We start from the raw sequence: 19,145 nt of genomic DNA on the forward strand, positions 1-19,145 counted from the left end.
ATTCAAAATTGCCACACATTGGCAGGCATTGCCACATTAAAACTTGTTGAACTTTTGGCTAAACAAGTTGTATTTGGTGTTACAGGCAATATAATAATACATTGTATGAGATTATGCCTCCTTAGTATGGGACAGGTTAAGCCATTGTTGCCCACTCTCCTGTTTTGGTAATAGAACCAAAAATCACATTAAGTATCATAGGATTTTTCACATCATGCCAAGTTTGTGGCAAACAGCCAAGATAGAAGGAGCATTCATAATACTTTCTTGTGCCATGATAATGCTAGTGATGTCAACAGGGCCTGCAAGTCAGGTTCTATTGTAGCTGTGATGCTTAGTGCCACATTGCATTTTCTCCAGTAGTGTATATATGCTGGAGATAACTCAATACTCTTCTGGCCAGACATCAACATGTGACACTACCCTTAGTCTTCTTTGCCACACAACCCAGACAAGAGTGGTAAGAAGGGCAGCTCACTTATATGTCCTATACTCTTGCTGCTGGTACCAAGTACTTTGCCACTGTGTGTCTGTACATGCTGTCTTAGTGCAGTTTATCTGGATCTCCTGTGTGCCTGTATGGATGGCACAATACTTCTTCTTACTTAATGGTGTCCTTCCTCTTCCTTACTGGTGTCCTTCACAAATATCAGAGCAACAGACTGAAAACCCAGGACAGACCGACCAACCAAGATTGCACAAACAACCAGGGAGTGGGACTTGCACCAGAGTTTCAAAGGAAATCCAACTGCTTAATACTGGCATTAGAAGCAAATGAACAAGCTTTGAGCATGTGTTGGTAGATCACTCTACTGACATCAATAGATCACATTAAATGTAGTTGCATGTCTAAAAATAGGTAAACTACATATAAAAATTGTAGTTTGACTATCGTGTATGAGGGGAATACTGCCTACTACATTTTTTGTTTGAGGAGCTATAGCCTGATAGATTCTCGTTATTATTTGAGGAGATATAGCCTGACTTTTTTTCTAACTGCTACACATTGACTACATTTTACTGTCATAAGTAGGTGTATATGAACAAAATAACTTTATCTTTATCTGATCAGATTTTACAGTAAAGCAGAGGATTTGATTTTGGATCAGCCCACAAACTCTTGTGCTACCTGTAAGGAATTATTTTGATCATGTTGTATTTCTTCTTCAGCATGAAGTTACTAGCACATGGCGATACAGCAAATACCACTGGACTATACAAATGGAAACACTGATGGAATTTAAAATAATTACAATCATTTTAACAATGTTCTGGATAGTTGTTTTATAGCAGTTATTTAGCTCCTTTTGTTGCAGGCAATACCTGAATTTCTGTAAGACATTTTTATATAGATATTTAATTACAGAGCATGGAGTCCCAGCAACTGCTGAGGTGCCCAGGGTGTGTAAGGGCCCCAAGAAGTCAAAACTTCTGAACTTATTCTCAACTGTCCATAATATAGATATTTAAACAAGGAATGTGTAAATCTAATTGTAATGTATGTTTAGACTACATTTAAGTCTTTGGAAACCTACTTGTCTATATTATAAGTTTATTTTAAATTTGTTATAAATATTAAAAGTGTGATATGTCTCAGTGGCTCTTCTAGAAAACATGACAACTTGTGTCACAGTTGTAGTATTTTTTTCCTTTTCAAAACTCCCTTGGTTTTAGATAAAACATTTGTTACTTCATAGCAGGAACAGGAATACAACGACACAAACAATTTCTTTTAATATTTATTTTGACTCTCACTTGCATTTTCCTTCATGCCAAAAATAACTTTTACTATTGAGATTACTAGCCAACCCTGATAAGCAGTGAACAGTGACACATTTTAAAAAAATTATATCAATTTATGTCTCCCTGGAACGATTTTTGTTACTGTAAATTTGGCCTTCATGGCTGGGGAAGGAATACCTACTTGGGTTTTTGTTAGGGCTCCACACCAAAATAGATGAGAACCCAATAAAACAAACGAGTCAACACATAATGCTTATTCATTTATTTACTGAGTAAAATGTAAAGGTACATATTTGTGAAAGTATGGGAACCTGTGGGGTTCTCAATTCATTTGATGGGGATAATAATCAGGTGTTTCAGTCAACTGGATGATAAGCAAGTGTGAGTTCTTATTTTAAAATTAAAATATTTTAAAAACGGAAACGTGGCTTTTTACTATGCAAGTCTTCTCTTAGCAACAGAGGTTAGTTAAAGTGTGTCATGGCTGAAACATATGAAATTTCTTTGAAAAACAGAACTGTTCCTAAAGAGTTTGGCCTTCGTCAGTTCCCTGTCAGGCAGATCATGAACACATGACAATTCAGTCCCACTTTTCCCCTCCCCATGTGTGGTCGACCAACAAAGAACTAATTTAGAGCATGGCAGGTTATACTTCAGAAGATCTCAGGCTAAAATCTAAGGAACCAAAGGCTTCTCTTGCATTTGTGAATGTCAGTGTTCATGGGTATACTCATCAGGAGAACATTCAACTACAATGACTAGCACGGCAGGATTAAAAGGAGAATGCCATTATTAGCCAAAAAGAACATTGCTACCTGTCCATACTAAGCTAAAGACAATGTTTGACCAAGACAATTTAGAAGGATACTGGATGAATGTTCTATTGACAGGTGAGGACTTTTTGGCTTCAATGATAAGATTAATGTTTTGCATGTCCAGGACAGCTTTCCATCATTAAAGAAACTCAGTGATCCAAACTTATCTGAAGGCAACTTGGAAACACCTGCCCCACCATTATCCTGCCTTCTTCTGCACTCTCCACACTACTGCTTCGGGTGATATTGGAAGCCTTCAGATTACGATTCTATGCATTTCAATGAAGCAGGTAGGTTAGGTTTCACGGAAAACTACCGACCCTGGATAAAGTGGGAGAGGCCTAAATCCTACACATACAGTGGAGTTGACATGTATGGGAATTCTGAGTTCTAATAGCAATTGCCTCAGGACAATGTCAAGGTATGGCCCACGAACTGTAGAGTCATGCACACTTGACCCTAGACAATGTTTATCTACAAAAAAAATGGTTAAAGCAGAAGTTAAGTTTAAATTGAAGTCCGTAATTCCTTAGAAATATTATGGAAGGACCTGAAAGTTGGAAGTTAATGTGAGGAAACCATGAACATCCTTGAGCTGAAGCACGGACTGGGTGGTACGCTATTATGCTCCTCCAGGTAGCAGCAAGTCCACTATTCTGGTCACAACCAGGGCCATATATACCATATATGTGTGTGAGGGCCAGTGCCTTAGGCATGTAGGCTGGCTGTCCTGCGCATGCACCAATCTCTGGCACCAGGGGTGGGATGAGGCCTGGTGCCTAGAGCAGAACCTGATTTAAAAACAGCCTTGATCACAACCTGTAGAGTAGTACTACTACTACTCAATAATGTGAACGGGGATGTTCCTGCAGTTGATTATTAAACTATAACTCTCTGGATCTGTGGGGGTTGTTGGCGTTGTAGTGTATCACACCTATGTGTACAGAGACATTAGTTAACCCCAACTTTTCACTGCAGACAGCAGTTGTAAAACTGCTGGGAGTTACAGTTTTGCAGTAGCTTGAGACCATTATTATTCCCTTTCCTGTGGAGGGACTGGGAGACACTAGGAGGAAAGCAATGACGAGACTGTGCCTCTATAACATCACAATGTGCTCCCCTGAAAGCTGTATTTGCTAAATAGCTGAAGGGCGGCATGTTGGATATCTCAGGCCAGAGGAGAGAATCATATCCTTAAGCAGGGTCAGAGTGGCCTGGCGGGATATCGGGAAAAAAACGGTGGGCCCTTAACCTTAATGGGCCCCCGCCAGGCCAGTCCCCTCTCCCATTCGGATACTACATAAAAAATGTTTTTTAGGCGTCGTGCAGCGCCATCTGCGCATGGCACCATTCATGCAGTTGGCCGGGCTGTGCCTTCACGCAGGCGTGCTGAGTGGCGCTTTCATTCATGCGCGCTCGGTGCGTCACAGTAGGGGGCCCCGCCACGGCATTAAAAATGTCAAGTTCGGCCAAAGCCCAGACGTGAGTGTCCCAGACTGCTCCTGACATATGGACACAGCGGGTAACTGAAAGACCTGGCCTTGTGCCAAGGGAATTCCCATCCCACCCAATGATGTGAGCGCTGCTGAGAAATATATATATATATGTATAGAGACATGTGCACTAATATATGTGATTCTCCAAGGGAGAAGGACATACACACGGGTGTGAGTTGTACAAACTGATACATATCTCATATACAGGATAATATTGTTACTTCACTGTTGGACTGAACTACTGGAGGCCAGGTCTGGACTGAGAATTAAAATAGGCCCTGACATTTCAGGTACACAGAGGCCCAATCAGCCCACTAAATACTGACTTTCTATGGGGGCCTTATAGCAGCCCCTCTGGCATTTGCCAGACCCCACAGATTGCCAGTCCGAGCCTGCCAGAGGCCCCAAACCAGCTGCCCCTATCTGTCGTCCCTTCTACTACTGTCAGTTTTATATGACTTGCCTTTATATATATGTTCCCTGCTTTAAAGGGAATCAATGGAGGGGGGGGATTATGATTCGACACTGGGTGGCTCCTAAATAAAGCTCTGGCATAGTGCTGAAATATTACTCAGGTAACGTTCCATTATTCACATTTCCAGAGACCCGAGTCCGAGGGGTCGAAGGGGGACCTTGGGCAGCAGTCCCGGTGGGCTCCGGCCACCCCAGCCCGAACCTGTCCTTAACCCTTAAAATGATATCTGAAACTCCAGTCAAACTGGCCCTTTAAATCTCGATTTGTCCCACACAGCCCTTACACATCGGCTACTGCACATGACTATCGTATTTAATTGGTAGCGGCTAGTTCCTATCCTCAAGGACCTGACATCACGGTCATGTGATCCTACCATGTGACGGCTCCACTGCGGATTTTACCCATTAGGGCAGGTAGTAGTCGCTACCTTGTGTGCAGCCAGCAGCCATGTGTGAGGCGGAGACAATCAGTAAAGTCTGCTTGACGTCACCTAGCATTGAGTCACAAATGTCTTTGCGGGCAATTGTAATGATGGGCGGGGCCTTTGCGCTTGAGTCTAGTGGGTAATTGGGCCAGAACCAGTGACGTAACGGCACAGAACATAAACAACAAAAAAGCCCAGAGAGGCGGATATGGTAAATGACAGGTGATGGCATTGCGCAGGCGCAGTTGGCAGCGCGATGAGAACAGACAGGGGCAACGTTTAAGAAGTACTTGGCATTTGGCCGTGGTCAGCCCCTGTCCTCAGTGTGGTGCTGGGCGCTAGGTGGCACCTGTTTCCCCTCATCCAACTCCTCAGTAACTGGTTGATGTCAATGGCGGTATCTTGGTGACAGGCAGGGAATGCAGAAGATGGCGCAAAGAGTGGGGGAGGAGGAGCAGGGAGCCTCTGGGCTGAGGAGAAGCGGCGCGCAGTGTGTAGAGGCCCGAGAAAGAGACGAGCGGGTCCGAGACTTACAGGAGATGTTACAGCAGAGCCTGAGCAGCTACGAGCCGGTACTTAGTTACGTGCAGGCCGTACTCGTGTGGGAGAAACCCCGGCACAGTGCGCTGCTCCACCTGGGCCTCAATGCAGCTTTCTGGTGAGATGTTGCCTGTAATAAAGAATCTGTATTAATAATAATAGTGGGGGCGGCGCTTGGGCAGGGGATCCCCTTTATAAAAAACTGAGCAGGATCTGTAGATTGAACATTCCTGTTTCACACGATATGTATCACGTGACGCTACAGTGTTGGGGCCACGCTGGCCATTATATATCCGCCAAAACCGGGGCCTGCATTCCTGTCTAAAAGTCTTTTCAGTCTGTCTGCATTTCTGAGCCCTCACTTCTTGTATAACCGACCCTGTGACCCGCACAGCTCATGAGCAACAGATTGATGCGTCACTTGTCAACCATTGCTTTCTGGGACTTGTAGTTCAATGGCTGCAGTGGTCATGGACCCTTCCTCCCCCCAACACCACGTGTCTGACCTTGACAGCTAATGTGTAAAGCTTCTTTCCCTTTTACTGTCCAATGTGGCAATGAAAGTGATAGAGATCTGTGTAGTGTATACAATTACTTTATTACCTTTTCTTTCCTTTTTCCTGTTGTTTCTCTGGCCTCTGACCATTTCTCAGTGTATTAGTGTTCTGTTGATGTATATTACATGATACAAAGCATAATAATGGGGTCCGTTTACTAAAGTGTGATCAATTGGACTTTTAAGTTTCCGCATGTTTATCGCTGTGTCTTTTTCTGGCAGAATATTCGCAGCGACTAAGTTTCCTAACATCGATGCGCAGAGCAGTCATTGCGATCATTTGCGGAAACTACGTTAAAGGGATACGGTCATGTTTTATTCAAAACGCATCAGTTAATAGTGCTGCTCCAGCAGAATTCTGCACTGTAATCCATTTTTAAAAAGAGCAAACAGATTTTATTATATTCAATTTTGAAATTTGACATGGGGCTAGACATAATGTCAGTTTCCCATCTGCCCCATTCAGGACCCCAAAATATGTGTATGTGTAATGTGGTTTCTTTAAAACAAACAAGTGAATATTTGCCCGTTTTAGTTTTTTATAAATAGTACATGGATTTTTTTTTTTTTTTAATTTTGTTAGAGCCTCGGAACAAACTGTAAAATAGCACACCGCAAACCTCTTATACCCTTAGAAAATAGTTGTAAAATCAAATTTTCCCAAATTAATCAAAGTAAACAACTAGGGGTTGCACCGAATCCATTATTTTGGATTCGGCCCATCCCCCGAATCCTTCGTGAAAGATTCGGGCAAATACCGAATCGAAATCCTAATTTGCATATGCAAATTAGGGGTTGGAAGGGGAAAACATTTTTTACTTCCTTGTTTTGTGACAAAAAAGTCATGCAATTTCCCTCCCTGCCCCTAATTTGCATATGCAAATTATGATTCGATTCGGCCAAATCCAAATCAAGCTGAAAAAGGCTGAATCCTGAACCGAATCCTGGATTCAGTGCATCCCTATAAACAACACCCTTTCACAATCAAAAACTAACATTCCCAGAAGTGGTAAAACCAGTTATTAAACAAGGTGCCTAAAAAGGATCCCTACTAATAATGCAATCAAGGATTAAAAAAATAAATGTATGTATGTTTTAATTACTGCCTAGAGCGGGGATCCCCAACCTTTTTTACCCATGAGTAACAATCGGATTTAAAAAGAGTTGGGGAGCAACACAAGCATGAAAATAGTCCCTTGTGTTGCCAAAAAAAGGCAGTGATTGGCCATTTGGTAGCCCATATGTGGACTGGCAACCTACAGGAGGTTATGTTTGGCAGTACACCAGGTTTTTATGCAAAAAAAACTTGCCTCCAGGTCAGGAATTCAAAAATAAGCCCCTGATTTAAGGGCCACTGGGCACAACATCCAAGGGGTTGGTGAGCAACATGTTGCTCATGAGCCACTGGTTGGGGATCACTGGCCTAGAGCAACTGCAGTTGGTAGGGGCTAGAAAAGAAAATGTAAAAGGTGCAACACATCTAATTATTAAAATATAATTTTATTTATTTGCAGGTTTTTTGCTTTGACCTCACTCAGAATCCTATTTTTGGTAGCATTTGGGCTAATGATAGTCATTTGTGCAGACCAGTGGAAGAACAAGTTATGGCCTGAACTAGGAGGTAAGAAGGATTCTAGATATGATCGTACATTACGTGTGTGCTTCTGTCCATTCACATGAATTTATGTAGTTAAAGGGATACTGTCATTGGAAAACGTGTTTTTTGTTTTTTTTTCAAAACACATCCATTAATAGTGATGCTAAAGCAGAATTCTGCACTCAAATCTTTTTTTCAAAAGAGCAAGCTCTTTTTTTTTTTTTATATTCAATTTTGAAATCTTGACATGGGGCTAGACATATTGCCAGTTTCCCAGGAGCCCACAGTCATGTGACTTGTGCTCTGATAAACTTCAGCACTCGTTACTGCTGCACTGCAAGTTGGAGTTATATCTCCCCCCAACCCCAGCAGCCCATCAGCAGAACGATGGGAAGGTAATCAGATAACAGCTCCCCGGTAGATATAAGAACAGCACTTAATAGTAAAAATCCATGTCCCACTGTGACTCCTTCAGTTACATTGAGTAGGATAAACAACAGCCAGCTTTCTGAAAGCACATGACCAGGCAAAATGACCTGAGATGGTTGCCTACACCAATATTACAACAACAAAAAAATAAACTAATTGGTTGAGTAATTAAAACATTTAGGGAAAAAAAATCCATACCATAAAAATTGTGACAGTCCCTTTAATGTATTGCTGGTTTTACCCACAGGGTAAGGGTTCTGATGTTTTCAGTATGATTCATGTATCTGCTCAGAATTATGTGGAATGAATATGCAACACTTTTTTCCTATCTGAGCACTCTCACCCTCTTTACATGCCAGGGCAAAACTGAAAGTAAGTTCTAACTGCAGTTTTCCAAGAGAGCTTATCGGCTCACAGCAAAGCCTTCCCTGGGTCAGGATAGGCCAGGATAAAGACAGTCCCCATATTTCCTACTCATGCAGATAAACCACAGGCTGCTTCCTTTTTTATGTTTTTAGCATGATCATATATTTTATGAAAATTATCTGTTATGAACATGCAACATAATGTTCCTATCAGAGCACACACACATGCTTTATTGGTCTGGAAAAAATTGAAAGACGATGATTCTGCCTAGCAGATCATAGTCGATCAGACTCTGGGTCAAAAAGTCAAGCAAAATATAGTATATCATTTTTGTTCATGTTCTTGTACTGGGATAAAGGTTTCTTATACAAGTTTGTCAGGATGCAACAACCCCCCCCCCCCCCCCGTGCATCCAAGGGATGATTATTATGGCCAAACCACCCAAGGAGTCATGATGGATTTCTCCATACCAGTGTGATTATTCCTGTTCCCAAATTATTCAAAACATCCTGTGATATGTTTGTGAAGTGTTGAAGCTCTCACAAGGTACATTGGTCTTTTTTTGGCAATGCATTGATTTTCCATGTAGGGAATTGGAGGCGTGTATCCTAATTTGAAAGCCTTTGGCTCTACCACTGGGTGGGTCATGAGCAATACTTGATACAGCCCCTTCTAGCAGTGCCCCACTGAGGACTTTCTCTGATAAGGCTTCTTGTAAATGCAGTCACCAGGCTGGGTAGAATAACTGTTCCTCTAGACAGCCAGAATATGTGCCTACATATGTGACTACAGGCCACATCTTTGAGTAGTCAAGTACATTGAGGTCCTTGGTAGATGTTTATAGTATATTATTATACACTATAATAAATGTAGAAATGGCCATGCTTTGGCTCAGTGCATTCCCTTGCATAACATAATCACAGAGAATTAGTGAGCCTGACCTTGAGAAAGTAATATTAATTAGTAAATTAATGAAAAATGTATTTTTTTCTTTGTTCCATTCCACAACCTGCTACATAATGTATTTTAGTGACAATTGTCTCCATTGTCCAACTAACTAGTCATTTAACCATTACTTTTTTTAAAAATATTGTATCCTTTATATTGCATGCTTTAAACATTCTCCTCCATGGAGAGGAAATACAGAATATATATATATATATATATATATATATATATATATATATATATATATATATATATATATATATATATATATATATATATATATATATATATATATATATATGAAACTTAATAATGGTAAAAATAGTTGCAATAATCCAGGTACAGCACTCACATCCAGTAGAAGCCAAGAGGGCCTCATTGAAGCAGGAGTTGGTACATAGAACTTGTTTGAAACCCATGGAATCAAATTGCCAGTGCAATATTGGCCTAATTTTTTACAATAGTTTTGCCATATTATCTGCATTGCGTATTCACTTTCTCACCATTTCTATTTGTGCCTTTTCAGCTGCGAAAGCCAACGAACTGGACAATGACAGGTGAGATAGTAATACTGTACTGCCTTATTGCTTTGTTAACCAGACTGGCGTTCTTTAAACTAGATGAACCTTACTACCTACCTTAGTTGCCAGCTAGTGAACATGGCAGTCCAGTGCTATTATTCCTTGACTAGAAGATGCTTCTGGGGTTTGAGAGGTTTAATGCCAGACAGCTGAAACATGTTATTTATGTTCATCTCTGTTTTGCTTTATTTTATATAGAAAAAAACCACTATATTCAATATGCACCTATAAACACTAATTCTATTACTGTGGATCAAATATGATTGACATGATTGTAGTTGTGCTCTCAGAAGTGTTGCTAGAAGTTCTGGAGTACATTATGCCCTTGGTGTACAGATCTGCAGAGACCTTATGAGGGAACAGGACATCAGTTTAGATTGTAAACGTATTGTGAAGGCATGAATTATTATTGCTGTTGGTGAGCCTAGGGAAGGTTTATTACTTCTTTATTCCCTGGCAACTAATGCAGAAATATTTTATTTCAATTATTTATTTTAAACCAAAACCTAATGAATATGGCTAAAAAATGTATATCTTTATATATACTGAACTGAGTCCAGAGGTTCAGCAGCCCTATAGCAGTATCAGGCCTTCAGATTTTTGAACTTTATAAACTGCCGTTTGTATGCCAATGGCATTGCACATGCCCATTGTGCTTTGGGCCTTTTTTAACTTAAAGGAGAAGGAAAGGTCTTCTAACTTGAGGATGCCAAATGTTAGGCACCCCCAAGTGATCACATGTACTTACCTGAACCCTGGGCTGGTGCTCCTATCAGAAGAAAACTGCACCAGCCCAGGATGCTTCCAGTGAGCACCACGGAACGATTAGCTTTTGGGTTTCTTTTTGTTTTTCTTGCGGCTGCACATGCGCAGTAGCGTGAAAAGCCGAACTTTAATGAAAAAGTTGTCTATTTCATTCTACTGTGCATGCGTCTGCCCTTGGAAATTTGAAGACAAAGACAATCGATCCATGGTGCTCACTGAAAAAATCCTGGGCCGGTGCAGTTTTCTTCTGATAGGAGCACCGGGGTTTCAGGTAAGTACATGCAATCACTTGGGAGTGCCTAACTTATGGCACCCCCCAAGTTAGAAGACCTTTACTTCTCCTTTTTAGGGCTGTCAGAAATTATAGCAAAATTATCAGAAAGTGAGGTTACATTTGGCATAGTAGCTGATGCTACAGGACTTAATATCAGTTAGGATCCAGAATGCCCTAGGGGTCTGTTCCTCTATACCTGTGGAGCATAAGTCCCCAGGGTTGTGTACTGAGAGCAGCCCAGAATGTATGAGTCTTGGGTATGTACAAATGCTCAAAACATAAGATCTGGCATGTTTAGACTATTTCTTCTATGAGTTTTAGTTGTCATAGTTTAATACATGTGTGATAAAAGATTTGTTTTTATAAATTAGTTTTTGTGTGTTGCAGCTGGGGCTTCGTGCATCCAAGGCTACTCAGTGTCCCAGAGCTATGCTATCATGCAGCTGATACATGGGTCAGTGTGAACAACTTTTTGAGGAACCTTCTGCTCTTCAAAACTGAAAACCCGGGCAAGGTAATTCAAATTTTGCATACTATGCTAAACTACTCAAACAATTTTACATGGCTTTAAAGTTTCTGTGAGATGTGTTGAAAACTTGAAATGGTGACACACACACCCATCCCCACAGCCATCTATCATGGAAAATAATTTAAAAGATAGTTTCTTGAATGGAAAAAGATTATAGAGTTTTGTCGGCTTTAAAAGTGACCAAACATAGAAAGATCTATTAGTTTGGCAGGGCTGCCAAACAAGATTTATGCCCAGAAACAGGTCTCTCGCTCCCAAAGAATCTGGCTGAATAATTGGGAATTATGTAATTTTGACCTATGTAACACCAATAATTGTTCATTTGCAGTTTGGAGTGGCTGAGTCATTATCCATTATAGGCCTGTGTGTGACCCACATGTATGGATTGCTGTTTATATCCTATAATAATATTGTGGCTAATTGTGGGGCATGCACCCAAATACACACTTTTGAGAATTGATTAATACTTACTATAAATAAACACTATAGAACAACCAAGAATTGGTTTGGATCAAGAAAAGTATTTACTGAATTCCTCCGTTGCATGTATTTATTGATGGATCTAAACATATTGCATGTTTCTTTTCCCATATACAGTTCTGCCTTTTGGTCTGCAGCTTCCTGACATTCCTAGCTGTTCTTGGTGGATACATTCCTGGTGTTGTTCTGTCATATTTGCTTTGTAAGTCGAACATCTTTGCTTGAAGTAATGTACATTTGTACCAAAAAAATTAATTTAAACATATTTAGGGAAAGACCTAGTAAATCAGTAGTTCATCACAGCATAATTCTAACAGTATTTCATTTACACATTAAAACCAGCTAATAATATTTAGTTCTGCCTTCTGCCCTCTATTCTTCTTCTAAGCTGGACCTGGGGTTCAGTACAGAGGTGATCATGTAGGAGACAGAGAAGTAGAATGTGATAAAAATAGATTTCACAATCTATTCACAGTGTTTGACAAGTGATATCCTCTTCTCTGTTTTTCAAACATCATGGATATGCCATGAGGTCCTTGCCCTATTGCCCTTGGCAAAACCCAACCCTCTGCACTATAACTCATTATACTGGTTTTTTTTTTTGCCACCCACAGTACTTTTTCTTCTGCTTTGGCCTCTTGCCATATATCACCAGCTGGGGCGGCGTATATACCAGAAGCTTGAACCAGCACTGCAGCGGTTGGACTTCAGTGTGCGTGGTTATATGATGTCCAAGTACAAGGAAAGGCAACGTAAGTAACTAAAATTAAAACCCTTGTACCTTGGATATTGTATGTGTGAAGCAGACTGCAGTATGGAGGTTGGCTTATGGACCTATTTACACAAGACCAGTTGATTGAGCTTATTTTTAATAGGAGTGTATGTTCCCCATTTAACTGCGGCAAACTGAAGGAACCAAGATTTGGGACTGAGGCTTATCTAAAGCAGGCCACACACTGTGGTGCTTCATAGTTAATGCCAAAAATTAACTTAGTTAGTTGATGGTCCCAGTCAGATTACTATAAAAGTACAGTCCAATTAAATAACACAGATACAGCATTTTGAGGCTTGAAAAGGCCACATGTACTAGACAATGCATACACTGCTATATAAATAATGTCACTGGCATAACCATTAGTGTGTGCCAGTGAATGAATAAGCTTACCTTATATAGTTTTGGATATATTTATATTTTGCTTTAGAAATAAATACCTCTTACACCAATTTCTGTATTTCTGTTTCCAGAGCATAATCGTGCCCTTCCTCCAACTGATGGTAGTGATAGTGAAGAAGAGCTTGCTGCGTTTTGCCCTTCGGTAAATGGCCAATTTTCTATTAAACATTCCAATGTTTGATATTTTTATACTTTCCTTAAATAACGTGGGCAGGTTGGCATAATAGTTATTATACATCTGTAGCCTTATGAACCAAGCATACTCTGGTTTCACATTCTATAAGCATGATCCAAAAGCTTAGAGCCAACATTGCCTGACCCACCTCCAGTTTCATGACCATAAGTTTACTATTTGGTCAAAGGGTCTTTAAAAGAGAACTATAGCTGAACCAAAGAAGTAGCCTAGAAATGTTGTACATTATGTTTAAGGTTTCTGTACCAGCTCAAGGCAACCACAGTCCTTTAGCAGTAAAGATATGTGTCTCCAAAGATGCCCCAGTAGCTCCCCATCTTTTCTGCTGATTCACTGCACATGCTTTGTGTTTCTGTCACTTACTGAGCTTAGGGACCCACTCACAATATACAGTACACATAGAATAGAAATTTCACAGTATAAGGCTGATTAGTACTTAATACAGATAACTACTACATGTCCGCTTAGAAACCAGTGCAGTTAGCATCAAAATGTAATAATCAGCCCTGTAGCATCAGCTTATATTACAGACAAACCTCATTTTCTGCTTGATAATTTGCAACGACCCTTAAGCTTATCTTCTCAACAGCCACTCAGAGCCCACTGAACATGTGAGTGTCACAGACACTTTCCAAGCTGGTGAACCCCTGTGACAAGTTTGAAGTCCTGGATCATTGCTGCTATTGAGAAGCTGAAACTTTAGGCTGGTGTAATAAGTGCAGTATATAAAATATGCCATTTTTAGCCACATTCATTTTTAGGGTTTAGTTCTCCTTTAAAGGTGTTGAGTCCTCTGGGAGAAATACATCTATAAATAGGGGAAAGAGCCTGAATTTTTTTGCAAATTTTAATTTCCATAGTTGGCAATTAGTAAATATGGCCCTTTTTTCCCAAAGCCTTATGGAGCAATAAGATGAGCACATGAGCATATTTATTAATAATTTTCCCATTGCAATATTTTTGTATTGATTTCCAGCTGGATGATTCAGCAGTAGCTAAAGAACTGACCATTTCCGACTCCGAGCATTCTGATGCAGAAGTTTCCTACACTGAAAATGGAACGTTCAACTTATCAAGGGGCCAAACGCCTCTTACAGAAGGTTCCGAAGGTAAAACAACAAGCAAAGAGATTTATTTCTCCAACTCTGTATTTTAGAATAGTCGCAGCATAAAGACTAAGAATGTAGACGTGCAAGAAGGACTTGCAAAATAGTAGCACTTTAAAATTTGGATGCAAAATACTGAGGTGAAAATAAAAACATGTTGCCTAGAAATGAATAATACTGATAAGGCTCCCTGCAGCAGATTGTGGTCGCTTTGGGGCAGATTTATCAAGGGTCAAATAGTAAATTCGATTTTTAGAGTTTAAAAATTCACACATTTGAATTTTAATCCCCCTTTTCGAATGCAAATTCGAATGTGAGATTTATCACACGTCGACATCTAAACAGTCCTAATTCGAATATTCCCCACCTAAAACCTGCCGAATTCATGTACAAGTTAATGGCAGAGATCCGATGAGCCATTTGGAGATGTTAATAGCCTTCCTGACATTCAAGTTTTTTTGTCGGAGAAAAGCTCGATTCTTACGAATAGAATACGATTCAATTTTTCCCGTCGGAACCATTCGATCGAATATTCGATATTAAAAACTTTTTCTTAAATAACCTCCCAGTCTAATTGTGAGTATATTCGAATTTAAAAAAAATCCACATGAATTCGAAATTCGACCTTTCATAAATGGGCTTCCTCCTGTACTATGTAACAAAGGTCAAGATTTCACTGGTTTCTCCAATGAATAGATCACTACACATACAGTATTTATGCATAGCTTTAAGCTATGCAGTTTACTACAGACAAATCTAATATTTCATCTTTTCCAGATTTGGACCGCCACAGCGATCCAGAGGAGTCATTCGCTCGTGATCTCCCTGATTTTCCTTCGATAAACCCAGAGGCAATGGGAATAGAAGATGATGATGAAACTAGCATTGGATTACCAAGCACAGCTCTTCACCCACGTCGCTCCTCTCGCCAACTGTATGACGAGCAAGAGTCGCTGGATGCAGAGCCATCACTGGGTGGCTTCCCAAGCACACAGAACATCACAGAAAACATTGCTGGACTTGTGACCAGGGGCATGATACAGCTGGCACTGGCAGGAGCTAGCCAGCAAACCCACACTTATGCTGAAAATCCAAGAGCCAAACCGTATCAGAGAAACTCCAGTTCTGAGCTGGACACTGATGCAGAAGCTGATGACTTTGAACTACTTGACCAGTCTGAGTTGAGCCAAATGGACCCATCAGGTTCACAAGCCCATCAGTAACGCAAACCATCATGATGGGATACAGACTGGAAGTTCTTCCTAACTACCCTGAAAGCAGTGTAGTATTATTATTATTATTATTAATATTGGTGGATTTGGAGTTTTGGTTTTTTTTGCCCTTCAGAAATCTTTATTTTATGCCACCTCGTTGGACCCAGGCGTGTGGACTTCATTTCTGATTGCAGACAGATATACTGTCTGCTGTTTTATCACTGTGAAGTCTGTACGCATAGTGAACCTAGAATAAATAAATACACACTATTTTAAAGGTGATTTCTACAGGATTAGGAGATCCATGCATTAGGTAGATGTGTAATTATTCTTTGGATTCATAAACAAGTAGTGTTTTTTTTTTTTTTTTAATTAATTGTGTTGGCCATTCAAATGTTTTTATAGACAAAATGTTCAGTGTTTGTTATCCTTATAGTATAATGGAGAGGAATGTGATATCTGGTTCCTATGGATTTGCACTGATAAAAAAATCTTGCTTTAGCACTTAAAAGACCAGCAATGAGAACAAATGAGCATTATCCATTTCAATACAAATACCATTTGCTTCTGTTCTGGACACATTATTTCTCTGAAGCAATGTATTTAATATCAGGTCTGCTTAGTTCAGATATCTTTTTCTGTTGCCAGCCCATGGTCTCATATATGCAATAAGCTGATGGCATATGGGGCATATTTTTTTACCAGTGTACTTCAGCCAGTGGAAACTGCCCCTGCAGCCTTTCATTCACTTGAATAGGAAACATCTGAATGCACTGGTATTAAGTCTTTGAATGGAAACACCAGTACTGGTGCTGTTGTGCATTTACGTTTAACTGAAAACATTATGTAAAGTTGTGTTATTTTTGGAAACAGAGTTATTGGCAATTTCTGAGCTTAAATGGGGGAACTTAATTCCTGATACACCTCTTGTTTCCCTTCAGGCAAACTGCAGCAGCCTCTCTTGCTTTATGGCAGAGTTTTTAGATATACACTCTGAATCAGAGTCTGTGTCTTATGGGACAAAACCGGATTGAATTCCTGAATAATGTTTACTTCTCTGCTGCTTTGAATACCAGTAGCTGAGGGGAAAGGAGATAAGGAAACTTAGTTGAAGGTATGCAAGATGCCTTCTAATTATTAATCATATACATACATACATACGATACATACATACATACATACATACATACATACATGAAATCTAAACCTCTAATGTAACAGAAAACAAGAGACCATTTAAAAGGCAACGGTGCACAGGGTGTAGTGTTGTTGAGTGTGTTCCATTGCCCAAAACTTGTGGTATTATGCACGGGTAATTTTGTAATGACAGTATTCTTTGTGTATAGAAGGCGGCGGTTACTGTCTTGGGCCCTTTTCTACTGGCTGAAATATACAAGTGGAGGAAAGTGTCTCGTGGGTAGGTGGAAAAAGTCCATTAGTTGAGGACCACATGAGGATTTAGGTTTCGTCCTGTTCTGAAGGTCTGACCCCATATTTGATTGGACCGTTGGCCTGGAGTCATTACAATGATTGGCCCCCACTTTTGGCTGAATGTTTTTTTTAATTTATTTTAATATTCCTCCAAATGTCCTTCAAAATAAGATTTATATTAACCAAGGTGGGGCCAAGCCGACTGGGTGCCCTAGGCAACCCGGACAGCAACCTGGCCAGCCACCGGGGGAGCGAGCAGAGTTGCGGAGAACTAGTGGCAACAAGAAGTCCCGGACTATAGGTAGGCAGAAGGCTTTTCATAAGGAACCTGCCCTGAACCCCCCTAGTCATTGAGCCCTAGGCAGGTGCTTCTTCTGCTTATCCCTAATTCTGGCCCTGATGTTAACATCATACTTTCTAGAAAACCCACATTCTAAAAAGTACACGTTGCATGAGCATTATGTTTAAATGCATTTGCGTCATTTCAATTTTCTGATGTTGTTTTTTTTTTGCGCACTTAAAGCTATAGCGCATGTTTCCAAATGTGTGCAATGATCCAGCCTGTATCTGGCATTTTAACATTACATTTCCATGGAACTAGGTAGGGTGAAACGTTGCTCTTCCAAAAGGTTGTTGATGGATTCAAAAAATCTAACTTCTAGAAGGTGTAATAGTGTTGTGCACACTGTGGCTTTAGATTTGTTTTGGTAATAAGGCTGAGCTTTGTTTTAGGTCTTTGTGAAACCTTTCTTAATAGAGGTCGAGTCTGGCTCCGCCAGTCTCTCAAGGTTAATGCACTTTTAATCCTGAATATACTTTTGATTATCGTTTCTTTTTTGTGACTCCGTTTCTTTCTGTGTGTGACATTCCTTTATCCCCTCTCGAAAAACAAAAAAATAATCAATAGAATTACTGATTCTGAGCGTTACACCAAAAAAAAAAAAAAATACACAACCTGAATTCAGTGGCAGATTTATGGCAGAAAACAAAGACAGAACAAAAACTTTAATATTTTTTCAAAAATCAATAGCATATTTAAGAAAAAACCTTGTTCATAACAATTGCAGTAAGTCTAGTGCAAATGAAAACAGCCATTTAATTCATGTCAGTGAGCCTGAAAATTCTCTAATGTTTTAATTGAATGCAAAAACCATGTACACTTTTGGAAAGCTTCACATACACATCGCTTTGACTTCTCAAGAAATTCGGCAGTTGCCAAGGTTATTCAAACACTTTTTCATTAGATAAATCTCAAAAATTAATGTTAATCATTCTCAAATATATTTGAGTTCACAGTTTTTTACACAATATTTATTATTGTGGGAAAATAGGAATTCCATAAAAGGCCGTATCTAAAACATTTCTGGTTATTAATGAATTTTGTTTTGTAGTTTAGACAATTCTGTCTGAAGCTTCAGTTTATATTATTGGGTTCCAGGGCAAAACACAGCAAAGCTCATGGAACAAGATTTATTCTTTTATACTTGTTTTTGTCTGTGTTTTCCTCTTCCCACACCCCATGGTTTATTTTTATCATTTTCTCACACCTCCTTTTTGCTTTTTTTTCAACAAGACAAATTCTATTGATTTCAAAAGAGAGAACCCATAGAGACTTGAAATTTCCAAAGCTGTCCACATGCGGAAATAAGATACATTCCATTAAGAGGATAGAGAACAATATTTGCCATTCTGTGGCTCCATATCTCAAAAGATTTTCCAATGCGAATAGTGGCGTAACTAGAGTTAGCCGGGTCCCCCTGCAAAAAAAAATCTTCAGACGGTCCTGGCGCACTCTGATCCCCATCCGCCTTACCGCTTCCTGCCTTTGCCCTGCCCATGTCCCGATTCCTATAGAGAAAGCAGACCCCACAGTCTAGGCCCCCCTGCGATTGGAATCATTCCCTGCCCAGATTTGGTTGGGCATTGTGGCCAATTTAGATCATACCCCCGACCATATTGGGATGTTTCAACATGATCCACAAGGATTGCAGGATTATCTGTCCTGGTGT

At 40.0% G+C, this 19,145-nt stretch overlaps 1 protein-coding gene across 1 annotated transcript; it reads left to right on the top strand.

Annotated features, from left to right (window-relative positions):
- Positions 1 to 4,980: 4,980 nt before the first annotated feature.
- LOC108704325 (reticulophagy regulator 3) lies at positions 4,981 to 17,966 on the top strand. The gene is made up of 9 exons (XM_018240821.2): positions 4,981 to 5,611; positions 7,564 to 7,670; positions 9,916 to 9,946; positions 11,397 to 11,523; positions 12,136 to 12,220; positions 12,633 to 12,770; positions 13,264 to 13,334; positions 14,362 to 14,494; positions 15,269 to 17,966. The coding sequence occupies exons 1-9, from the start codon at positions 5,373 to 5,375 to the stop codon at positions 15,712 to 15,714; spliced, it is 1,377 nt and encodes a 458-aa protein (XP_018096310.1). The 5' UTR covers positions 4,981 to 5,372; the 3' UTR covers positions 15,715 to 17,966.
- The last annotated feature ends 1,179 nt before the right edge of the window (positions 17,967 to 19,145 follow it).

This window comes from Xenopus laevis, chromosome 9_10L (assembly GCF_017654675.1).
Source record: "Xenopus laevis strain J_2021 chromosome 9_10L, Xenopus_laevis_v10.1, whole genome shotgun sequence".
NCBI lineage: Eukaryota > Metazoa > Chordata > Amphibia > Anura > Pipidae > Xenopus > Xenopus laevis.

Excerpts from the sequence above, each read along its gene's own strand:
- LOC108704325 (XM_018240821.2), top strand. The coding sequence starts at position 5,373 with ATGCAGAAGATGGCGCAAAGAGTGGGGGAGGAGGAGCAGGGAGCCTCT. Across the intron at positions 9,947-11,396 it reads AACGAACTGGACAATGACAG|CTGGGGCTTCGTGCATCCAA; the intron begins GTGAGATAGTAA and ends TGTGTGTTGCAG. Across the intron at positions 12,771-13,263 it reads CAAGTACAAGGAAAGGCAAC|AGCATAATCGTGCCCTTCCT; the intron begins GTAAGTAACTAA and ends TTCTGTTTCCAG.